This window comes from Anabrus simplex, chromosome 1 (assembly GCF_040414725.1).
Source record: "Anabrus simplex isolate iqAnaSimp1 chromosome 1, ASM4041472v1, whole genome shotgun sequence".
NCBI classification, from domain to species: domain Eukaryota; kingdom Metazoa; phylum Arthropoda; class Insecta; order Orthoptera; family Tettigoniidae; genus Anabrus; species Anabrus simplex.
Genome location: NC_090265.1, coordinates 1,329,015,809 through 1,329,034,669, shown reverse-complemented (window position 1 = coordinate 1,329,034,669; position 18,861 = coordinate 1,329,015,809). Strand labels below are relative to the sequence as shown.

Sequence of the window (18,861 nt, the reverse complement as noted above, 5' to 3'; positions counted from 1 at the left end):
ACCAAACAGATCACTTTTCACTGATCTACAACACAACAAGCATAAACAAAAATAATCATATAAATGAAAACGTGCAGCACACGTTGGAACCTATCATTCCAGCACTGGAGTTCTTCTTGTGTATTATCCTTCAGTTACAGCAAGAGCCTTATCACTGACGCATCCATTATTATGACCGATTAAGCGCGTGGAGGTTTTCCGTTACCGATATTTATGCATCCTGATTGATCATCCTCGGTATCGCTTTCTCGCTATGTCCACTAGTGAGCTCTCTCGTCAACATTTAATGGTGATGTCTGAGTTGCTTAGTAATACCCGTCAACTGCTGTTCCGTAAACAAAAATCGAAAGAAAAGAAAAGAAAAGAAGAGAACATGTTTTCGTAATAAATGCGTAAATAATGTGCCTGATAGCAGTTGTTAACTCATTAAAGATAAAGGCTGAAATTAACGATTGCTTAATTCTAATGCTATATACTGAAATTAAGTAAGAATGGGATACACCTACATTTTCTCTTACCTGGTTAAATTTTGGAAAGGCTATTATCATGCAGATTTATAACGAGAAGGTTATCATTTCTCTAATGGCGCTTGAAATAGGTTCCCATGATACATATAGTATAGTTCAGTTAGGTTAGGTGGCGCTGTCTGAATAAGAAAACGAACATGTGCCGCAAAATGCGACTGATAATCTTTGATATCGTTTTCTCGCTTTATGTATTTGTGAGCTGTCTCGTCTACATTCGAAGGGGACGTAGTCAATTAGTAATACCCGTCGACCGCTGTTCTGTAAAGAAAATTAGAAATGAAAACGAACATGTTTTCGTAATAAATACATAAATAACGTTTGCAGTTTTGAACTTGTCAGAAATAAAGGCTTAATTAAACGATTGCTTAAATTTAATACTATATACAGAAATTACGTGAGAATGTGATACACCTCAAGATACGGCACAGTGCATCACTGATTTCAGAGGTTAGATTATAGTTTCTCACATCTGGTTAAATTTCGGGAAAGAGTATTTCTATGTAAATTTATGCATAAACATCTCCAGAATAATGTAAATTTATAGCGAGAAGGTTATCATTTCTCTACTGGCACCTGATATATGTTTTCATGGTGTGACAGTATTTAGTGTAAGGTACCTCCCCAGAAAACCTTTCGGACTGGTATCTGTGCCGCTAGAAATTCGTGTCAATGAACCTTGTGAAAGAACTTTACTGCTTCACATTTAATGTGAAATATCTTGCCATTCTTGTTCGAATTTATCATATCTAGTCGCGCTATGAAGTGCTACGCTCTGGCGACTAGGCTTTGAACTTTCGAGTCTGCCGGGATTCTGCGCGTGTACATGCGGCAACAAGGTAAGCGACGCTGCTTGGCGTGGGATGCGAGTAGTTAAAGTGGAATCGCCATGAGAAGTAATCGTGTGTATTGCAGCGGCAGTATGCTTCGGGTCGGTAGCTTCGATCCTGGTTAAAACCAGGACCCTGTGGGCGTTTGGTGCCCTTATAACCTGTTTGTTGGCCTCGATTAATCTACAATTGGTGCACGAGCAGTTAAACTGCATTTTTCTTCTACTTTGAGCCTGGTTGTGTAAGGCAACATAATGTAGCTCTCGGCGTCTCTTCGCTGTTCATGGATCGTAAACTGTAAGTTACATTCTAATTTACTCATGGGAATTCTACCTTCAAACTAAGAACTGTGAAAAATTCCAAGAAATGATTTAGGTCAATTACTCCAAAAGTGATTACCAATAATAATAATAATAATAATAATAATAATAATAATAATAATAATAATAATAATAATAATAATAATAATAATCTCTCCCGTGGTTTTTTTTTGCCTGTTCCCCTATCGGGCGCATCCCAGATGGCGGATCGGGGGGCTCGCCAGACTTGTCCGGAGGGCTTGAGGGAAATAAAATACCTCTCGCGGACCAAAAACAGGCACAGCCAGAAAACATCTTGAGGCAACCTCTGAGGCTCAATACCTTAGTTGTAACTATGAGATTAACAAAGATCAATCTCCCCATTATCTTCAACTTACCAGCATGATGGCAACGTCAGTTAATGATACTACTACCCCAGGCCCTAGTATTCATACTAGGTTTTCTCGGTCATAGGGTTCTGGGGGATCGAGAACATCATGCAGGAATGTATCGGAGCTTCCCAAATCTCTTTGCCCAAAGGAAAAACATTTTATTGGCACTTTAAACAACACGCTTCGCAACATTGGAAAGTTGAAGCACTTAACAGACACATTAGACCAACTCGACATCCAAATTCTGGCACTCCAAGAAACTAGGTACAGTGACGAAAATCATTTTGAATCAGGAAACTATAGAATTTATAAAGGTAAATCAGCTACCCTCCTCCCTAACACAATATTACAATTTGGCACTGGTTTTGCAGTGAGGAAAAATATCACAAATTCGGTATTATACTTTACATCTCCTTCTGAAAGAATTTTGCTAATGACAATCAAATCAGGAAACAAAGCTTATACACTAATCAATGCACATGCACCTACAAACAATAACAACCAAAAAGAGCCACAGAAGGTAGATGGCTTCTGGGAATTACTAGAAGAAACTACAGCCAAAATTCCAAAACGTCATGTCAAAATTCTGCTGGGAGACTTCAATGCACAAATTGGCAAAGAGAAGAAATTTCGGGCCACTGTAGGACTTTACCCTGCTCACAAAAGAACCAATAAAAATGGAGAACATTTAATTGGCTTCTGCGAGAATTTCGATCTAAAATTGATGTCAACCCATTTCCTGGCACTTCCACAAAAGAAAATGACATGGAGATCCCCGAACAAGCATTTAGGAGAATTTCAACTAGACCATGTGGCTATTTCCAAGAAAAACCAAAAAGAAATTATGAACGTTAAAGTCAAAAAGGGATTTATTGACTCCAACCACCACCTATCTCTTGTTAAAGTAAAGTTTCAACCCAACAGGAAGAAAACCAAAACAATCAGAAACCCAAGAATCGACTCTGAATTTCTGAGACAGAACTCAGACAATTTCCTTGCGAAGATCTCCAACGACGCTCCTTCAAACTGGCTAGAACTCAAGGACACATTCTTGAAAGCTTCACAAATCATCAGCAACCCCCCAAGGAAACGCAAACAGAGGTGGTGGAATGACACCTGTGACAAGGCCATAGAAGTCAGAATTAGGTCCTGGCTACACTGGAGTTCCCATAAAACTGATCAAAATCATGATGAATTCTTCAAAACACAGAAACAAACCTCAAAAATCATCAGATCTGAAAAACGAAAATATGATCAAAACAGACTGGCAGAAATCGAAGAAGATTTCATGAAAAACAATACACGGAATTTCTACAGAACATTCAGAGAAGAATTATCCAATTACCAGGCACCTAGTCTCTATTTCAAACGTACAGATGGGACTTTGGAAACAAGTCATCATCATCATCATCATTTCCCTTTATCCAGCTGTAGCCGGGTAGGGGCAAATATGGTTCCTCTCCACTTTCTTCGATCTTTCCACCACTCCTCCTCCAACACTGTGTCCCAGTCCAGGTTCCTATCTATAATGCTGCGTTGGATGGTATCCTTCCATCTCAATCGTGGTCGTACACGGCCTCTCCTTCCTTGGATTTGCATTTCCATCATCTTTTTTGGCATTCTTTCGTCGCTCATTCGCTTTATGTGCCCAAACCATCTTAGTCGGCTCTTCTCTTCTCTTTCATTTTTTCCACTCCAATTTCTTCCTGGATTTTCTCCTTCTTTATTTTGTCTCTTCTACTCTTCTGTATCATACTCCTCAAGAATTTCATTTCGGCTGCCTGTATTCGACTCTCATCCTTCTTTGTCATTGTCCAAGTTTCTGCTCCATAAGTTGTTATGGGTACGTAATACATCTTGTACATAGTATCCTTTGCTTCCATTGGCACATCTTTGTCCGATAACATGTTTCTTACACTATGATAGAAACAACTTCCAGCTTGAATCCTTTTACTAATCTCAGCATCCAGTCGAGCATTCTCCATTAATTCACTCCCCAGGTATTTAAACGTTTCCACTACTTCCAGGGGCTTGTCTGCAAGTCTAATCTGACCTTTCCCTTCTTTCTTCCCTCTAGTCATAACAAGAGTTTTACTCTTTTCTACACTTATTTTCAATCCACATTCTTCAATCTTCCCTTTCACCACATTCAACTGTTCTTGAACCTTCCTGTTGTCTTCTCCCCAAATCACAATATCATCTGCAAATAACATCATGTTCATTTCTCTTCCTCCATATGCTGCTTTTGCTGTTCTCATGATGTCATCCATTACTATTGTAAACAGGATTGGCGATAGAACACTTCCCTGTCTCAGCCCACTAGTTATTTTGAACCAACTTGTCCTGCCAACTTGTGTTTGTACGCAACTACAACATTCCTTACACAATGCCATGATCATTTTTATTAATCCCTGTCCAATTCCTTTTTGCACCAGACTGTCCCAAACTTTTGTCCTAGGGACACTGTCATATGCCTTTTCAATATCAATGAATGTCATCACCATATCATTCCCGTACTCCCAATGCTTTTCCATTAGTTGTCTCATAATGAAAATGGGCTCTATTGTTGACCTTCCACTTCTGAAACCAAACTGATTTTCCTGTATCTGATTCTCAACCCTCAACCTTATTCTACTTTCCAGTATCCTTTCCATTATCTTAGCAACATGGGATATTAGAGTAATTCCCCTGTAGTTCTTCAAAACTTTCTAATCACCTTTCTTGAAAATTGGGATGATTATTCCTTTTTGCCAATCCTCAGGAACCTCCTTATTCTCCCAGACATTCCTGAGAACCCGATATGTCCACTGCAGGCCTACAGCTCCAGCTGCCTTTATCATCTCCACTGAAATTTCATCTATTCCAGCAGTTTTTCCATTCTTCATCTTTCTTACTGCCATTTCAATTTCATTCATTGTAATCTCTTTATCCATTTCTTCATCAAATAATTCCCTTTCCTGGTCGTCCACTGAATGACTGCCATCCGTTCTTATGTTCAGCAGCTTCTGAAAATACTCTCTCCATCTCTTTCTTATTTCTTCTGGCTTTGTTAAAATTATGCCACCTTCATCCTTCACAAGTCTGGTGTTTACTTGATCTCTCTTTTTGTTTCTTAAGATACCATACAGTAATTTCTTGCTGCCCTGCGTATCATCTCTCAATTTCTGTGTGAATAAGGCCCAGCTTTTCCTCTTTTCTTCCTCCACTACTTTCTTGGCCAAATTCTTTGCCTCCACATATTTTCTTCTACTTTCTTCAGTCTTAGATGTTTTCCATGCTTTCCATGCCATTTTCTTTTCCTTCACTTTAATCTTTACCCTATCATTCCACCAGTGTGTTTCTTTGTCTTTCACCTTTCCTGATGTTCTACCACACACCTTTTCTGCACATCCAACCAGTGCTTCCTTAAATCTTTTCCATTCGTCTTCAACATTCCCCACCTCTGTCCTGGGTACCAAGGGTATTATTTCCCTTTGAAATTCTTCTTGTATGCTTTTCTCCTTCAACTTCCATACTTTAATTCTTTTCTCTCTTCTTAACTGGGGTTTTTCAATCTTTCCAACTTTCAATTTTCCTATCACAACTCTATGATTTCCACCAAAGGCTTCTTCAGGCATGGCTGTTACATCTACAAGGTTCTTCTGGTGTTCTTTCTCTATGATTATATAATCAATCATGGTCTTTGTTCGTCTGTCTCCCCAACCATACCTTGTAATCTTCTGACTATTCTTCTTCCTAAACCAGGTGTTTCCAACAATCATTTGATTCCTCATGCAAAAATCCACCAACAACTCGCCTTCTGGATTTACATTTCCATATCCAAAGGGCCCTACAACATCTTCCTTTCCTTGTCTTTCCATTCCAACTTGTGCATTTAGATCTCCCATCAATAGTACTTCCTTATCTTCTATCCGTCTCTCCACTTCCTCTAAGAAGTCCTCTAGATGTTCATCTATACAACCAGTTTGTGGGGCATACAACTGAAATAGATCTTTCACGCCATTTTCAAACTGGAGTCTCATCATTATCATCCTATCGCTGAGGTACTTTGTATATTCCAGATATTCTTGGATTTCTCTTCTAAGTATGATGGCCACTCCATTTTTTGCTTCAGGTCCTCTGCTGTAATACAGCCTGTATCCTTCTCTCAGAGGGATCTCCCCTGTACCCCTCTTCTTGGTCTCGCACAGTCCAAGTATGACTATATCTTTTTCTATCATGAAGTCAACCGGTTGTTCTGTCTTTCCCGTCAGTGTCAGTACATTAACTGTTGCAATTTTGATGTAGTTTGGTGCTGGTTGCCCATTTTTCACATTTCCCCCAGCACCTGAAGAGCTGCGCGTCGCTTTTAGCAGGGGACGCCCTAACCTTTTCCGAGGCACCACATCTGCTTTGTCCATATAGGCTATAGTTACGATGGGCTCGCCACACCCAAAGGCATTTTATATCTACTGCCAGGTTCAAAATTAGGCCGCCCCTAACATGGAAACAGACGCCTTTCGTAGCCGCTCCTCTGGAGTACAGACGCTACGGGTATGCCGCTTCCGCCATCTCCGCCGTACCAAAGTCCACCTTAGATGCCTTTGAGGTCTTCACTCGTAACCCTGAGCTGGGACCCATACCAGATGTTACACACCGGGTCAGTGTGTTTTTTCTGGGACTCACATAGGCAGGGGCGCCACTCCCTGGGTAGGGCTGCCTCTGAAGAGGGTCCCTACCTGCTACCTGGAAACAAGTAATAAGGGAAATTGTGAACTCCTAGCAAACCATTTCATGGACCTTTTAAACTGTGAATCTCTGAAAGAACAATTCACCTATGAAAAACCAATACCTAATCCAGATTCAGAACCCCTCCATATTACAAGAAGTCAAACAAATAATCAGAGATTTAAAAGACAACAAAGCACCAGGAGAAGATGGAATAATCGCTGAAATGTTGAAAATTGGAGGTGACAAACTGGCCCAGAGTATTCAAAAAATCTTACAGGACATCTTGTTTTCTGAAGAAATTCTGGAGGATTGGAAATGTGCATTGATTCACCCAGTTCACAAAAAAGGAGACAAATCAGATATTAATAACTACAGAGGAATTTCTCTTCTCTCACTCGTATATAAAATCTTCTCTAAAGCTCTACTTAATAGATTAGAGAAACAAACAGACCACCTGATCGGAGATTATCAGGCTGGATTCCGAAAAGGGAGATCCTGCGCAGAACAAATCCTAAACCTAAAAACCATACTACAGATTCGCAAAACCAAACAAACAGTAATCACCTTTGTTGACTTCAAAAAGGCGTATGATTCCATAGATCGGCAGACCCTGTTCAACATACTAGAGGAATTTCAAGTCGACAGGAAAACGAGGGAATTGATTAAACAAACTCTGACCAACACAACATCAAAAGTTACGTTCTTGGGAGAAATTTCAAACTCTGACCAACACAACATCAAAAGTTACGTTCTTGGGAGAAATCAGAATTGGTGTCCGACAGCGAGATGGACTATCCCCACTACTATTCAATTTAGTTTTGGAAAAAGTGGTTTGTGAATGGAGAAAAGAAACTAAAGGTATAAACATTGGCAGACTTCTTAAAGACAAAATTCATCTTGATTGCTTAGCTTTCGCCGATGACCTTGCGATCCTTTTGAACAACAGACAAGAAGCAATCCACTAAACAGAAAAATTGCATGAAATAGCCGCAAAAACCGGACTTCAAATTTCATTTGAAAAGACGCAGTTTATGGAAGGAACTAAATCAAGATTCGACAATCAACCATTAATCACCAAATGTGGAATAATTTCCCAAGTAGACAAATTCAAGTATCTAGGTGAAATTATTCAGCCAGCAGGGTTAAATCAGGAAGCTAACAAAGAACTGCTAAACTGCAAAGGGCTTACAAAATCACATGGAACAGATACAACAAAAGATGTATATAAAAATAAAATTATGACACTACAATACAGTCATCAAACCAGAGGCACTTTATGCATCTGAAACACTGATCACTGGCGGCAGGTCACAAATGAAAAGCATTGAGAAACAAGAGAGGAAAATTCTCAGAAAAATCCTAGGACCAAAGTTCGAAAATGGAATTTGGATGAAAAAGAAACCACACGAAATTTTTCAATTCACAGAAAAAATCACAGATACCATCAGAAAGAGATGACTAAAATTCTACGGACACCTACACAGAATGGATAACAACAGGCTGACAAAGAAAATTCTAAATCTAGCTCTAACCCTGAAAATCCGCAACAATTGGTTAGCAGAAATTCATGAAGATCTACAAGAAATGGGTATTGAGGACGAAACCATTCAAGATAGAATGAAATTTAGAAGCTTAGTAAACAAACATAAATTTGCAGAGAAACCAACAAGAAAAAATACAGGCTGGACAGAAACACGCAGAAAGGAACACAGTGAAAAAATGAAGAGATATTGGGAAGAAAAGAAGAAACATTGTGCAAAATAAGTTCAAACGCGCTCCACAGTTGGGCACAACGAATCAAAAAAAAAAAATCTCTGACTTTTGTAATGACTGCATGTTTGTTACATTACCATGTGTTCACAAAGAAGCTTCATCTTAGTGTTCTTAAAGGAAATCAGCGGTGTGGAAAGATAATCAAAATTAATTTTATGTTCATGATTTTAGCTGGTAAATTTTTCTAGAACTTCATGTAAATAGTGAGCCAGCACAAGTTTCTGTTTGATTTTGGTTAACCTTCTAAATTTCCTTTTTGGGTTGGGTTTTCGGGTTAATCTTTTGTTTTCTGTTCTCCTTTATCTGACTCTTGTAATTTGTTTTTTCCTTTTAGGGCTATTTTGGTGTCGGTTTTTGTCCTTGCGGACATGCGTGTTGTTGATGGCATTGTTGAACTAACTGGGATTTTAATCGATCCGTGGCAGCTTAATTGTACCTTCAGTAACGTGGATGCGTTTGATTTTCATGTGCTCTAAGCGTAATGTTATTCTAAATTTTATTTGCCATTTATTTTCCCGATTTGGTGTTTTTTTGAAATGTGGATTCGCGTGTTTTGGTGGGATAATATTATATCTCTTGCGCAGGCTCGCCGTGATGCAAAAGAGGTTCCTTAGTGGTGAATTTTTCTGCAACCTAGGCCTAATAGTTTTCTAGATTTTACGTTTAATCAATTTAAGGTAGGCGACCAGTCATGTAGGTAAGCTTTAATCCTTCTTGTTTCATTAATTTCCTTATTGAGGTCAGCACTTTACTATTTTTTTTTTCTTTAAAAGTCAATTCTGTTTGACTTATATTTTATTGTTCCTGAATAGTAATGTCAATTTAAATAACTATTCATTTTTATTTAACTAAGTTAATTGGTTTTCCACTTGTTGCTTTTTGAGCATTCCAAAAGAGAAAGATTTTTCCATAGTTTACTAGAGTTATCCAGAGAGTTTTAATAACATTTAAGCACTTATAATTTCAACCTGAATTTTAATTTTCTCTTTTAACTTATTGAAACATTTTTCTTAAGCAAATTAAAATCATTTGTATTTACAAATCATGGGTTTTCATTTCACTAAATCAATGATGCACTGTCACTGTTTCTTATTCAATTTCTGACTGCGGCCTTTTTCTGCTTCCCTCCACCTTCTAAAGTAAGTGTGCTTTTTCCTCTTGATTGGTGGATTCTTGTGTGTTGTTGTTTTTGCTTGATCATTTTGCCCTCTCTATGGTGTTCGCTTTAACTCCCTCTTTGGGGCGGACACGCTACCAACCTTCTCACCTGGAGGCCTCACTCCCAGGGGTGTGAGGTTATAAACCCATCGTCCGAAGGTTGTTTCGGGGACCTTGAGGATGGTGTCGGTTTGAACGGTACATATATGGTTCAGTTAGGTTAGGTGATGCTGTGTGAATAAGAAAACTGAAACGTTTGCCACAAAATGTGATCATCTTTGGTATCGTTTTCTTACTATATGCACTTGCGAACTCTCTCATCAACATTCAAAAGCAATGTCGGAGTCGATTAGTAATACCCGTCAACTGCTGTTCTCTAAAGAAAATTCAGAATGAAAGATGATAACACGTTTTTGTAATAAATGCGTAAATAACATGGCCGATAGCAGTTGTTATGTAAGTAGAAATAAAGGCTGAAGTAAATGGTGGCTTTATTTTAATATACATTGAAACTAAGTAAGAATATGATACACCTCAAGAAACGGCAGAGTGCATCACTGATTTCAGAAGACCATATTTTCTTGCATCTGATTAAATTTTGGAAAGGTTATTCCCATGTAAATTTATAGCAAGGAAGTTATTATTTTTCTACGGGCGCTTGAAATATGTTTTCAAGATACCTATATGGTTAGGTTCGGTGACGCTGTTTGAATAAGGAAACAAACATCTGCCACAGAAGCCTCTGGAGTGATACTATATTTTTTCAGAATGAAATTAAACACACACTTTCACCTATGTTATTTCGAAAATGAAAAAAAAAAAAAGTAAGCCGAAGTGTGGATATCATCTGGAAAAATGAAGTTTTGAACAAACTGATTGCCATTTCATTACCACGTGTCATCATCCTTGTGAGTCAGAATTTCACATTGGTCAATATGATTGAAATAAAGTCTGCAAAATTTAGGGATCTGCAGAGTCTACTATAGTTTGTACTACCTATTTAATGATTCTATTATCATTCACTCAAATGTCATAACAGTATAGAAAGCCTTACACTAGGAAGCATAGATGAGGGGATATACTACAAAAGTGCTCTATCAGACCATTCATTGCCCACTGGTTCTTGTACTAATGACAATAAAACTTGAACAAACTCCCACTACAATACCCACCATCTTAATTAAAATGGTACTGAATTCCCGAAACTAATCCTTTTACAAACAAAGTATCATGTACAAAATGAGCAAATGCCACAGATTCACTGTTCTTTTCACCAAAATGTGTACTGAATGTATAGCATGAGATTGTATTTTAGCCAATATTTCATAAATTGTGAGTAAGGTTGTCCCTTTCAAGAACAAGTTTCAGTAATTTCAATATACTGTCTCATATTTACACAACAGATACTAACAAACTCCTCTTTCTTGTGAACTTATTTTGTGGCATGTGCCTCTTTTTTTCACCAGATCCCTCAAATGTCAATACTAGGGAATAGAAGCTGAAATGTAATGCACTGCTAGTAATCAGCTTACAACATACCAACATCCTTGTAGCGCATGATACCCAGGCTGGTAAGTACGGAGCCAACAACAGCTGGGCGATCATTGTCTGCCAAACCATGACATAAATCAGCGCTGATCTTCTCCAGCAGCACATCATCAGGAAAGTTCAATACAGCCATGGCATACAGGACATCAGCACCTTGCTTCATGTTGAGAATATTCATAGAGCTACTGATGTTCGAAGATAATGCTCGCAGAAGTGGAGTAGATCGACGCTTTTTCTGTGCTAGTGCTGTCATCACCTGAATAAATGATTTAGTGACACAGGGTTAACAAACATCAGTCATGAAAAGTATATAGCCTATAGCTACCAAATAAACAGGAAGTTGGAGGCTGAAGAACAACAAATGAGCAGATATACAATCTATCTGAAGAAAACAATGTATGAATATGTGGAGATTGTCCTTGTCCTTTGGTGTTTTCATGTTTGTCCTTGTCTCCTCTTTCAACTGTTCCCTCTTTGCACTCTGACCAGAATATGACCTGTTACATGTCCCTAACTTCCTATATATTTCTTTCCTTTTAAGTAGTTGCTTGTAATACTTTTTGATTACCTTGAAGGAGTCACTGTTTTAAACAATTTACAATCTACTAGTACTACACTGAAATATCAAGGCTATATTACTTAATGTTACTGAAAATGTTCTACTGGTCATTAGTCAATGTCACTGAAGTGATAACCAAAGGTAATTCCTTCGTGATGTTTAAATTTCTGTCCACTTCTTGAAGAAAATGGACAAATGAAATTGCATTCAACATTTCAATCTAGATACCTAGAGACAAAAATAATGAATCTTCTTATAAATGTACATCTTAAGAGAGGATCTCAAGGAAATAGGCCTTACAACAGAAGACACCACAAATAAGGCATTTACTTGCCGGGCTAAATGGCTCAGACGGTTGAGGTGCTGGCCTTCTGACCCCAACCTAACAGGTTCGATCCTGACTCAGTCCGGTGGTACTTGAAGGTGCTCAAATAAGTCAGCCTCGTGTCGGTAGATTTACTAGCACACAAAAGAACTCGTGTGGGACTAAACTCCGGCATCTCCAAAAACTGTAAAAGTAGCTAGTGGGATGTAAAGCAAATATTATTATTATTATTATTATTATTATTATTATTATTATTATTATTATTATTATTATTATTATTATTATTATTATTATTATTATTATTAAGCATTTTATTAAGCATTTACTTGCTATGCTGAAGGTTACGGGAACAAATCTCAGTTCATTATGTTGTCATTCAAGTGACTTGTAAGATTCATTGACCTATTAAGAAAACCTTTTTAGGACAAAATTGTACATAGTGGTGTATTTAAGACCAATAGTAATTGAAGGGACATCAAATTTACATCATCATCATCATCATCATCCTATATCCCTACCACTTTCAAATACATACGGTAATGTCAACATCTATTAAGAAAGCTATGATGTAGGTTAAAAGCAACCTGTTAGATTCTTCAGTCTACTAAAACTTTGATAAATGAATTTTGTAAACCACCTGAAAAAGAAAACATGGAAACAGAATTATATCTGAAAAAGAAACAATTTAATGTAATAAGTTAAATTTATTATATTAAATTTTTCAGGTATAACACTGTTACTATTTTTTCCCAGGTAGTTTGTACATTTATTTATTCAAAATTACTTTCAGCAGACTGAAAAACCTAATAGTTATAAATTAACTGAGTCAAAACTAAAATGAGATGGCTTCAGATATCATAAAAATGAAAAAAAAAAAAAAAAAAAAAAGAGAGTAAGTTAGGTTTGGTATTTCTCGTTCTTATATACCGTATTTAATAATGTATATCATGCACTCCAATTTTATATATGGAACTGAAAGAGAAAAATAATCTCCTCATACATAAGGGGCAGTCAAATGAAAGCCGAACACCTGCCATAACACACATTCCACACAAAAAGGTGGCAACACTGTTGTTATGTATTGATACTGCCATCAATGTGGTAGGAGAACTGCAGAGTGACAACTCACAGGTGCATGCAGTTGTTATGTTATGTCTTTGTTGGTACGTGGACTGTCTAGTGTGTTCGGCCTGCTGTAGAAATGGAGGCAAGCAAAGAAGAGCAGAGAAGTGTGGTTTGTTTCCTGGTGGCCGAGGGTGCTGGAATACGCGAAACTCATCGTCGCATGTCTGCTCTGTATGGCAAACACCGCATGTCCATGACGAGTGTGCACGAGTGGCATAGGAGATTCTGAGAAGGGCGCACATCACTGCAAGAGGATGCGCGTCCAGCACAGGCCCACAGAGCCAGTACTCCTGATGTGATAGGGCGGATTGATGGCCTTATCCCGGAAAACCGAAGAATCACGGAGGAAGAAATTCATGTTCAGGTTGGCTTTAGCCATAGCTACGTGCAAGCCATTATAAAAAATCACTTGCATTTCTGCAAAATTTGCATGCAATGGGTTCTGCATCCTATGGTATGCCCTGGCCAAAATATCTAGATAGAATGTGTCACTGTTGAATTGGCTTCAATTTTAGTACACCAGTACAGGGTATGTATGAGGCATAAATTATGATTAAGTCCAGAGTATTACGATATTGTAATTTGCCTTCCAGTGTGACTTTGCTTACAGGTGTGTTATGGAGAAGTGTTCAAATTTTGTTGTCATGGAGAAGTGTTCAAATTTTTTGACAAGTTTTAATATTTGAGTGATTCAAGTTGTGGAGAAACATGGGAATTGTGCTGCATGTGACAGTTTAATATATGTTACTGGCAAAAACAGAAAGTTGCTCTTGAAAACACCAACAAATCAAGAAAAGCTTTCTGGGGACTGAAAAGTGTAAAGTATTCTAAGGTCAATTATGGATTGCTTCAGTAGGCGAAATGTTTACGTGGTGATGTTTATGGTGTTTCACATGAAATGCTACAATTTAAGGCAAGTGAAATAGTGGCAAAGCAGGGTATTAGCTATATGGAGCAGAAGAAGAGCCAGAGACAGATAGTGCGATTCATGAAGAGGAAGTGGAAATGGGAGGGGAGCACATAACAGCTACGAATAGTATTCTACAAACTTTACATTTTGTTAATATTCTATAACATATTATGGAGGATAATACACTGACTGACAGAGCAAATGCAACACCAAGAAGGAGTGGTTCGAAAGGGATGAAAGTTGGGGAAAAAACAGAGACGGCACGGACGAATAATTGATGTTTATTTCAAACCGATATGCAGGTTACACAATGCGCACGGCATCGACACAGTAGGATGTAGGACCACCGCGAGCTGCGATGCACGCAGAAACACGTCGAGGTACAGAGTCAATAAGAGTGCGGATGGTGTTCTGAGGGATGGTTCTCCATTCTCTGTCAACCATTTGCCACAGTTGGTCGTCCGTACGAGGCTGGGGCAGAGTTTGCAAACGGCGCCCAATGAGATCCCACACGTGTTCGATTGGTGAGAGATCCGGAGAGTACGCTGGCCACGGAAGCATCTGTACACCTCGTAGAGCCTGTTGGGAGATGCGAGCAGTGTGTGGGCGGGCATTATCCTGCTGAAACAGAGCATTGGGCAGCCCCTGAAGGTACGGGAGTGCCACCGGCCGCAGCACACGCTGCACGTAGCGGTGGGCATTTAACGTGCCTTGAACACGCACTAGAGGTGACGTGGAATCATACGCAATAGCGCCCCAAACCATGATGCCGCGTTGTCTAGGGGTAGGGCGCTCCACAGTTACTGCCGGATTTGACCTTTCTCCACGCCGACGCCACACTCGTCTGCGGTGACTATCACTGACAGAACAGAAGCGTGACTCATCGGAGAACACAACGTTCCGCCATTCCCTCATCCAAGTCGCTCTAGCCCGGCACCATGCCAGGCGTGCACGTCTATGCTGTGGAGTCAATGGTAGTCTTCTGAGCGGACGCCGGGAGTGCAGGCCTCCTTCAACCAATCGACGGGAAATTGTTCTGGTCGATATTAGAACAGCCAGGGTGTCTTGCACATGCTGAAGAATGGCGGTTGACGTAGCGTGCGGGGCTGCCACCGCTTGGCGGCGGATGCGCCGATCCTCGCTTGCTGACGTCACTCGGGCTGCGCCTGGACCCCTCGGATGTGCCACATGTCCCTGCGCCAACCATCTTCGCCACAGGCGCTGCACCGTGGACACATCCCTATGGGTATCGGCTGCGATTTGACGAAGCGACCAACCTGCCCTTCTCAGCCCGATCACCATACCCCTCGTAAAGTCGTCTGTCTGCTGGAAATGCCTCCGTTGACGGCGGCCTGGCATTCTTAGCTATACACGTGTCCTGTGGCACACGACAACACGTTCTACAATGACTGTCGGCTGAGAAATCACGGTACGAAGTGGGCCATTCGCCAACGCCGTGTCCCATTTATCGTTCGCTACGTGCGGAGCACAGCGGCGCATTTCACATAATGAGCATACCTCAGTGACGTCAGTCTACCCTGCAATTGGCATAAAGTTCTGACCACTCCTTCTTGGTGTTGCATTTGCTCTGTCAGTCAGTGTAAAATGCAATCTAATATGTGAAATCATGTGGAATCATTACATTAAAAGGTATTTTAATTTAAATCAAGTCTGATTTACTTTTTGCATATACCTCACACATTAATATAAACTTCATGTTATCTCCGTATTGTCACTTAATAGGCTTGTAAAACAGTCACAAACATACAATGCAATATACAATATAAGTTTCTTCAATTTATTTACATTGATTAGTACATGTTTCATCCTAGAATATTGGACATCATCAGCTAAAACTTGAATAAAAATTAAAACTAAAACAAAAGGTATCAGAGAGTAAACGTTAAGCTAAAACTCCGTTGAGGCTAAAATGACAAGTTCATGTCAGTCGAAAGTGTCTTCTGAAGATCATATGATGCGACGATGACGCAAGTTCATCTTGAAATGAACCAGATTCATTCTTGACATTAAAATGCAGCCTTTGGTATTTGAGGATGTAAATATTAAACCTTGGCTTATGTTATGCTGGGCGTTTTTTTAACTCGTAATAAAGCTGGACTAGTAAAAGTTAAGGACGAAAGATGTACTAATCAATGTAAATAAATTGAAGAAACTTATGTTGTATAGATGGGAACTTTGTGACTCTTTACAAGCCTATACTTTGCACCCTAATTTTTAAGCTAAAATTTTCAGAAAGAAAAGTGTGAGATAAACGTGAGTAAATATGGTATGTACCTCTCGGACTACTGTAATCTGTAAATGCCATACGATGAACAATCCAAAGGCATGCGACTTTAGTTTATGGAATGTCCTATCTTCATAATTCACGCTTGTCGTTTCTTTGTTGCTTTCTACCGTCTCCCATATATAAAAAAAAAAAAAACATCTTGAAAAACTCACTGAACATAAAAGAACTCCTGAAAGAAAAAAGTCTCGACATTCATCAAAGAAAAATTCTTGACAGTCATTCTTCTTATTCTTTTCTTCATGGGGCCTCTAAATATTAGTTACTAATTAGCATTGACTTCTAAGATCTTTTGCTACCATGTTTTTCCTTCATTCCCACCTAGATAGATATATCTGCTCCCTTCATAAAGCTGCAGGTTGTTCTTATTGGGTCTTCTTGGATTTTTTCTCTCTCTTCACCTGGTAGTCCTAGAGTGGAGAGTCTGATTCTACCCAGCGCCTCACATTCAAAAAGTATGTGTTCAGCTGATTCCTCTGCTTCACTGCATTTCCTACATATATTGTCTCTTATAACTCCAATTCTATGTAGATGTTTTTTCACATGGCAGTGTCCTGTCTTGACAGTCATTAAAAAGAAAACTTTAAAAGTAACTTCATTATTATTAAGGAAGGTAGCAAGGTTTTAACAACCTTCATCATATATAAGAAGAGACTTTAAAGTCATCACAAATTATCATCCTTTCATGAATCCCAAATGCCATAGCCAAGATTTGAACTGTGGCCACCTAGGTGAGAAGCTAGAGAGAATATTATTCAGCTATTATGTCCACAATGATGTACACAATTTCTCCGAACTACTACGTAGTAAACTGCAACTTTCTGAGTTACTATTTAGTATTATTAATTTCTTGTTTCCAACTGATAGTATTTTTGTCCAATGACTTCAAGAATGTATGGGTGAAACAAAATTTTCTGAAATCTTCATAATCTTCTTCAGTTCCAGTTTCCAGTTCTCTCCTGGCAGGGTGAGCATTCACAGAGAACTTTTAACTGACATTGACATACCAAATGTTACCCAGATCTGTATCAGATATGATCTGAGATCACGAAAATGAGTGTAAACATATCTACGCTGGTCATGGCATGGTGATGTGCATTATTGTCTTTTGAATGGGGCATGCTAATGGGGGCCAGCTGGATGGAACATTCTGTTGCTGAAGTTGTGCAGACAATTAACGTTCCTCGATCGATGCTGTCAAATGTGTATCAGGAATACCTCATGGAAGGCATTAACGCCCATAGTGATCAGCACAGTGGCCGACTAAAGATGCTTAATGGTCACAATTAGCAGAGTTTGGCTAGTATTATCTGTGGCAACAGATAAGCCACACTGGCTCAAATCAATATCCACATTCAATGCAGGAGGTTCCAGACACATATCCAGCAGGTCAGTGCATCGTTCTTTAACATCAGTAGGATATGGTAGCAGAAGACCTACCACAGTGCCCTTATTAATACCACGACACTGGGCACAGAGCCTCACCTGAATGCGTGATGTTGCTAATTGGATTCTGAAGGACTGGTGATATGTAGCTTAGTCAGATGAGTCACTGTTCCAGTTGTTTCGAGCTGATGATAGGGTTCAGATATGGTGCAGGCCTCATGAAGCCAAGGACCCAGTTGTCAATAAGTCTGGAGTGTATTCACATGGCATGGACTGGATCTACTGATCAATCTAAACAAGTAATTGACCAGTGACTGCTACTGCTTGTAGCCCTTCATGGACTTCACGTACCCTTACAATGATGTAATATTCCAACAGGCTGCACCAAAGATGTTCAAGAAAGTTTACTATTGATAATGTCTGACCATCGAGTGGGAACTTGCACACAATCTCTTTTGCCAGGAACAGAATGCAATATTAGGTTCTAAACTGGTGGTTTCTTCCTTTCCAACTTCTTCTTATTCTGCTGATTTTCCCACACTGTGGGGTTGCGGGTGCGAACTATGTCGTACATGTGGATTTGGCCCTGTTCTACAAGTGGATGCCCTTCTCGATGCCAACCCTTTGTGGAGGGATGTCATCACTACTGAGTGTTTCTATGGTGGTTTTGAGTGTGGTGTGTTGTCTGAATATGAAGAGGAGATCATTAGTTAACGCCGCGCCACCCAATACTCACTACATTCAGCAGCGCGCGGAATGACTGTTGTCGTTTATTTCTCGCTGTCTTCTCATGTGAGTATGTGCTCGGACGGTCTAACAATGCTGCCAACCTGCCCATTTGGATACTAAGACTAGTGACAATGGACTGATAGCAGCGCATTCTATATTGGACAGTGTGGAAAAGCTGAATAATTTATATTTCGGGTCAGTCAGAAAGCGATTGGTCTGGATTGATTAGGTCCAGTTAGTAATGAAATGAAATGTCGTATGGCTTTTAGTGCCGGGATATCCCAGGAC

The 18,861-nt window shown here is 39.3% G+C and overlaps 1 protein-coding gene across 1 annotated transcript in view; it reads right to left on the bottom strand.

Moving 5' to 3' along the window:
- The window catches only part of LOC136858306 (FAST kinase domain-containing protein 4), a 170,652-nt gene that overhangs the window by 129,198 nt on the left and 22,593 nt on the right, over positions 1-18,861 (bottom strand). The window contains exon 3 of the mRNA XM_067137747.2: positions 11,226-11,490. Coding sequence (XP_066993848.1) covers positions 11,226-11,490 — 265 coding nt within the window. The remainder of the gene's footprint in view (positions 1-11,225; positions 11,491-18,861) is intronic.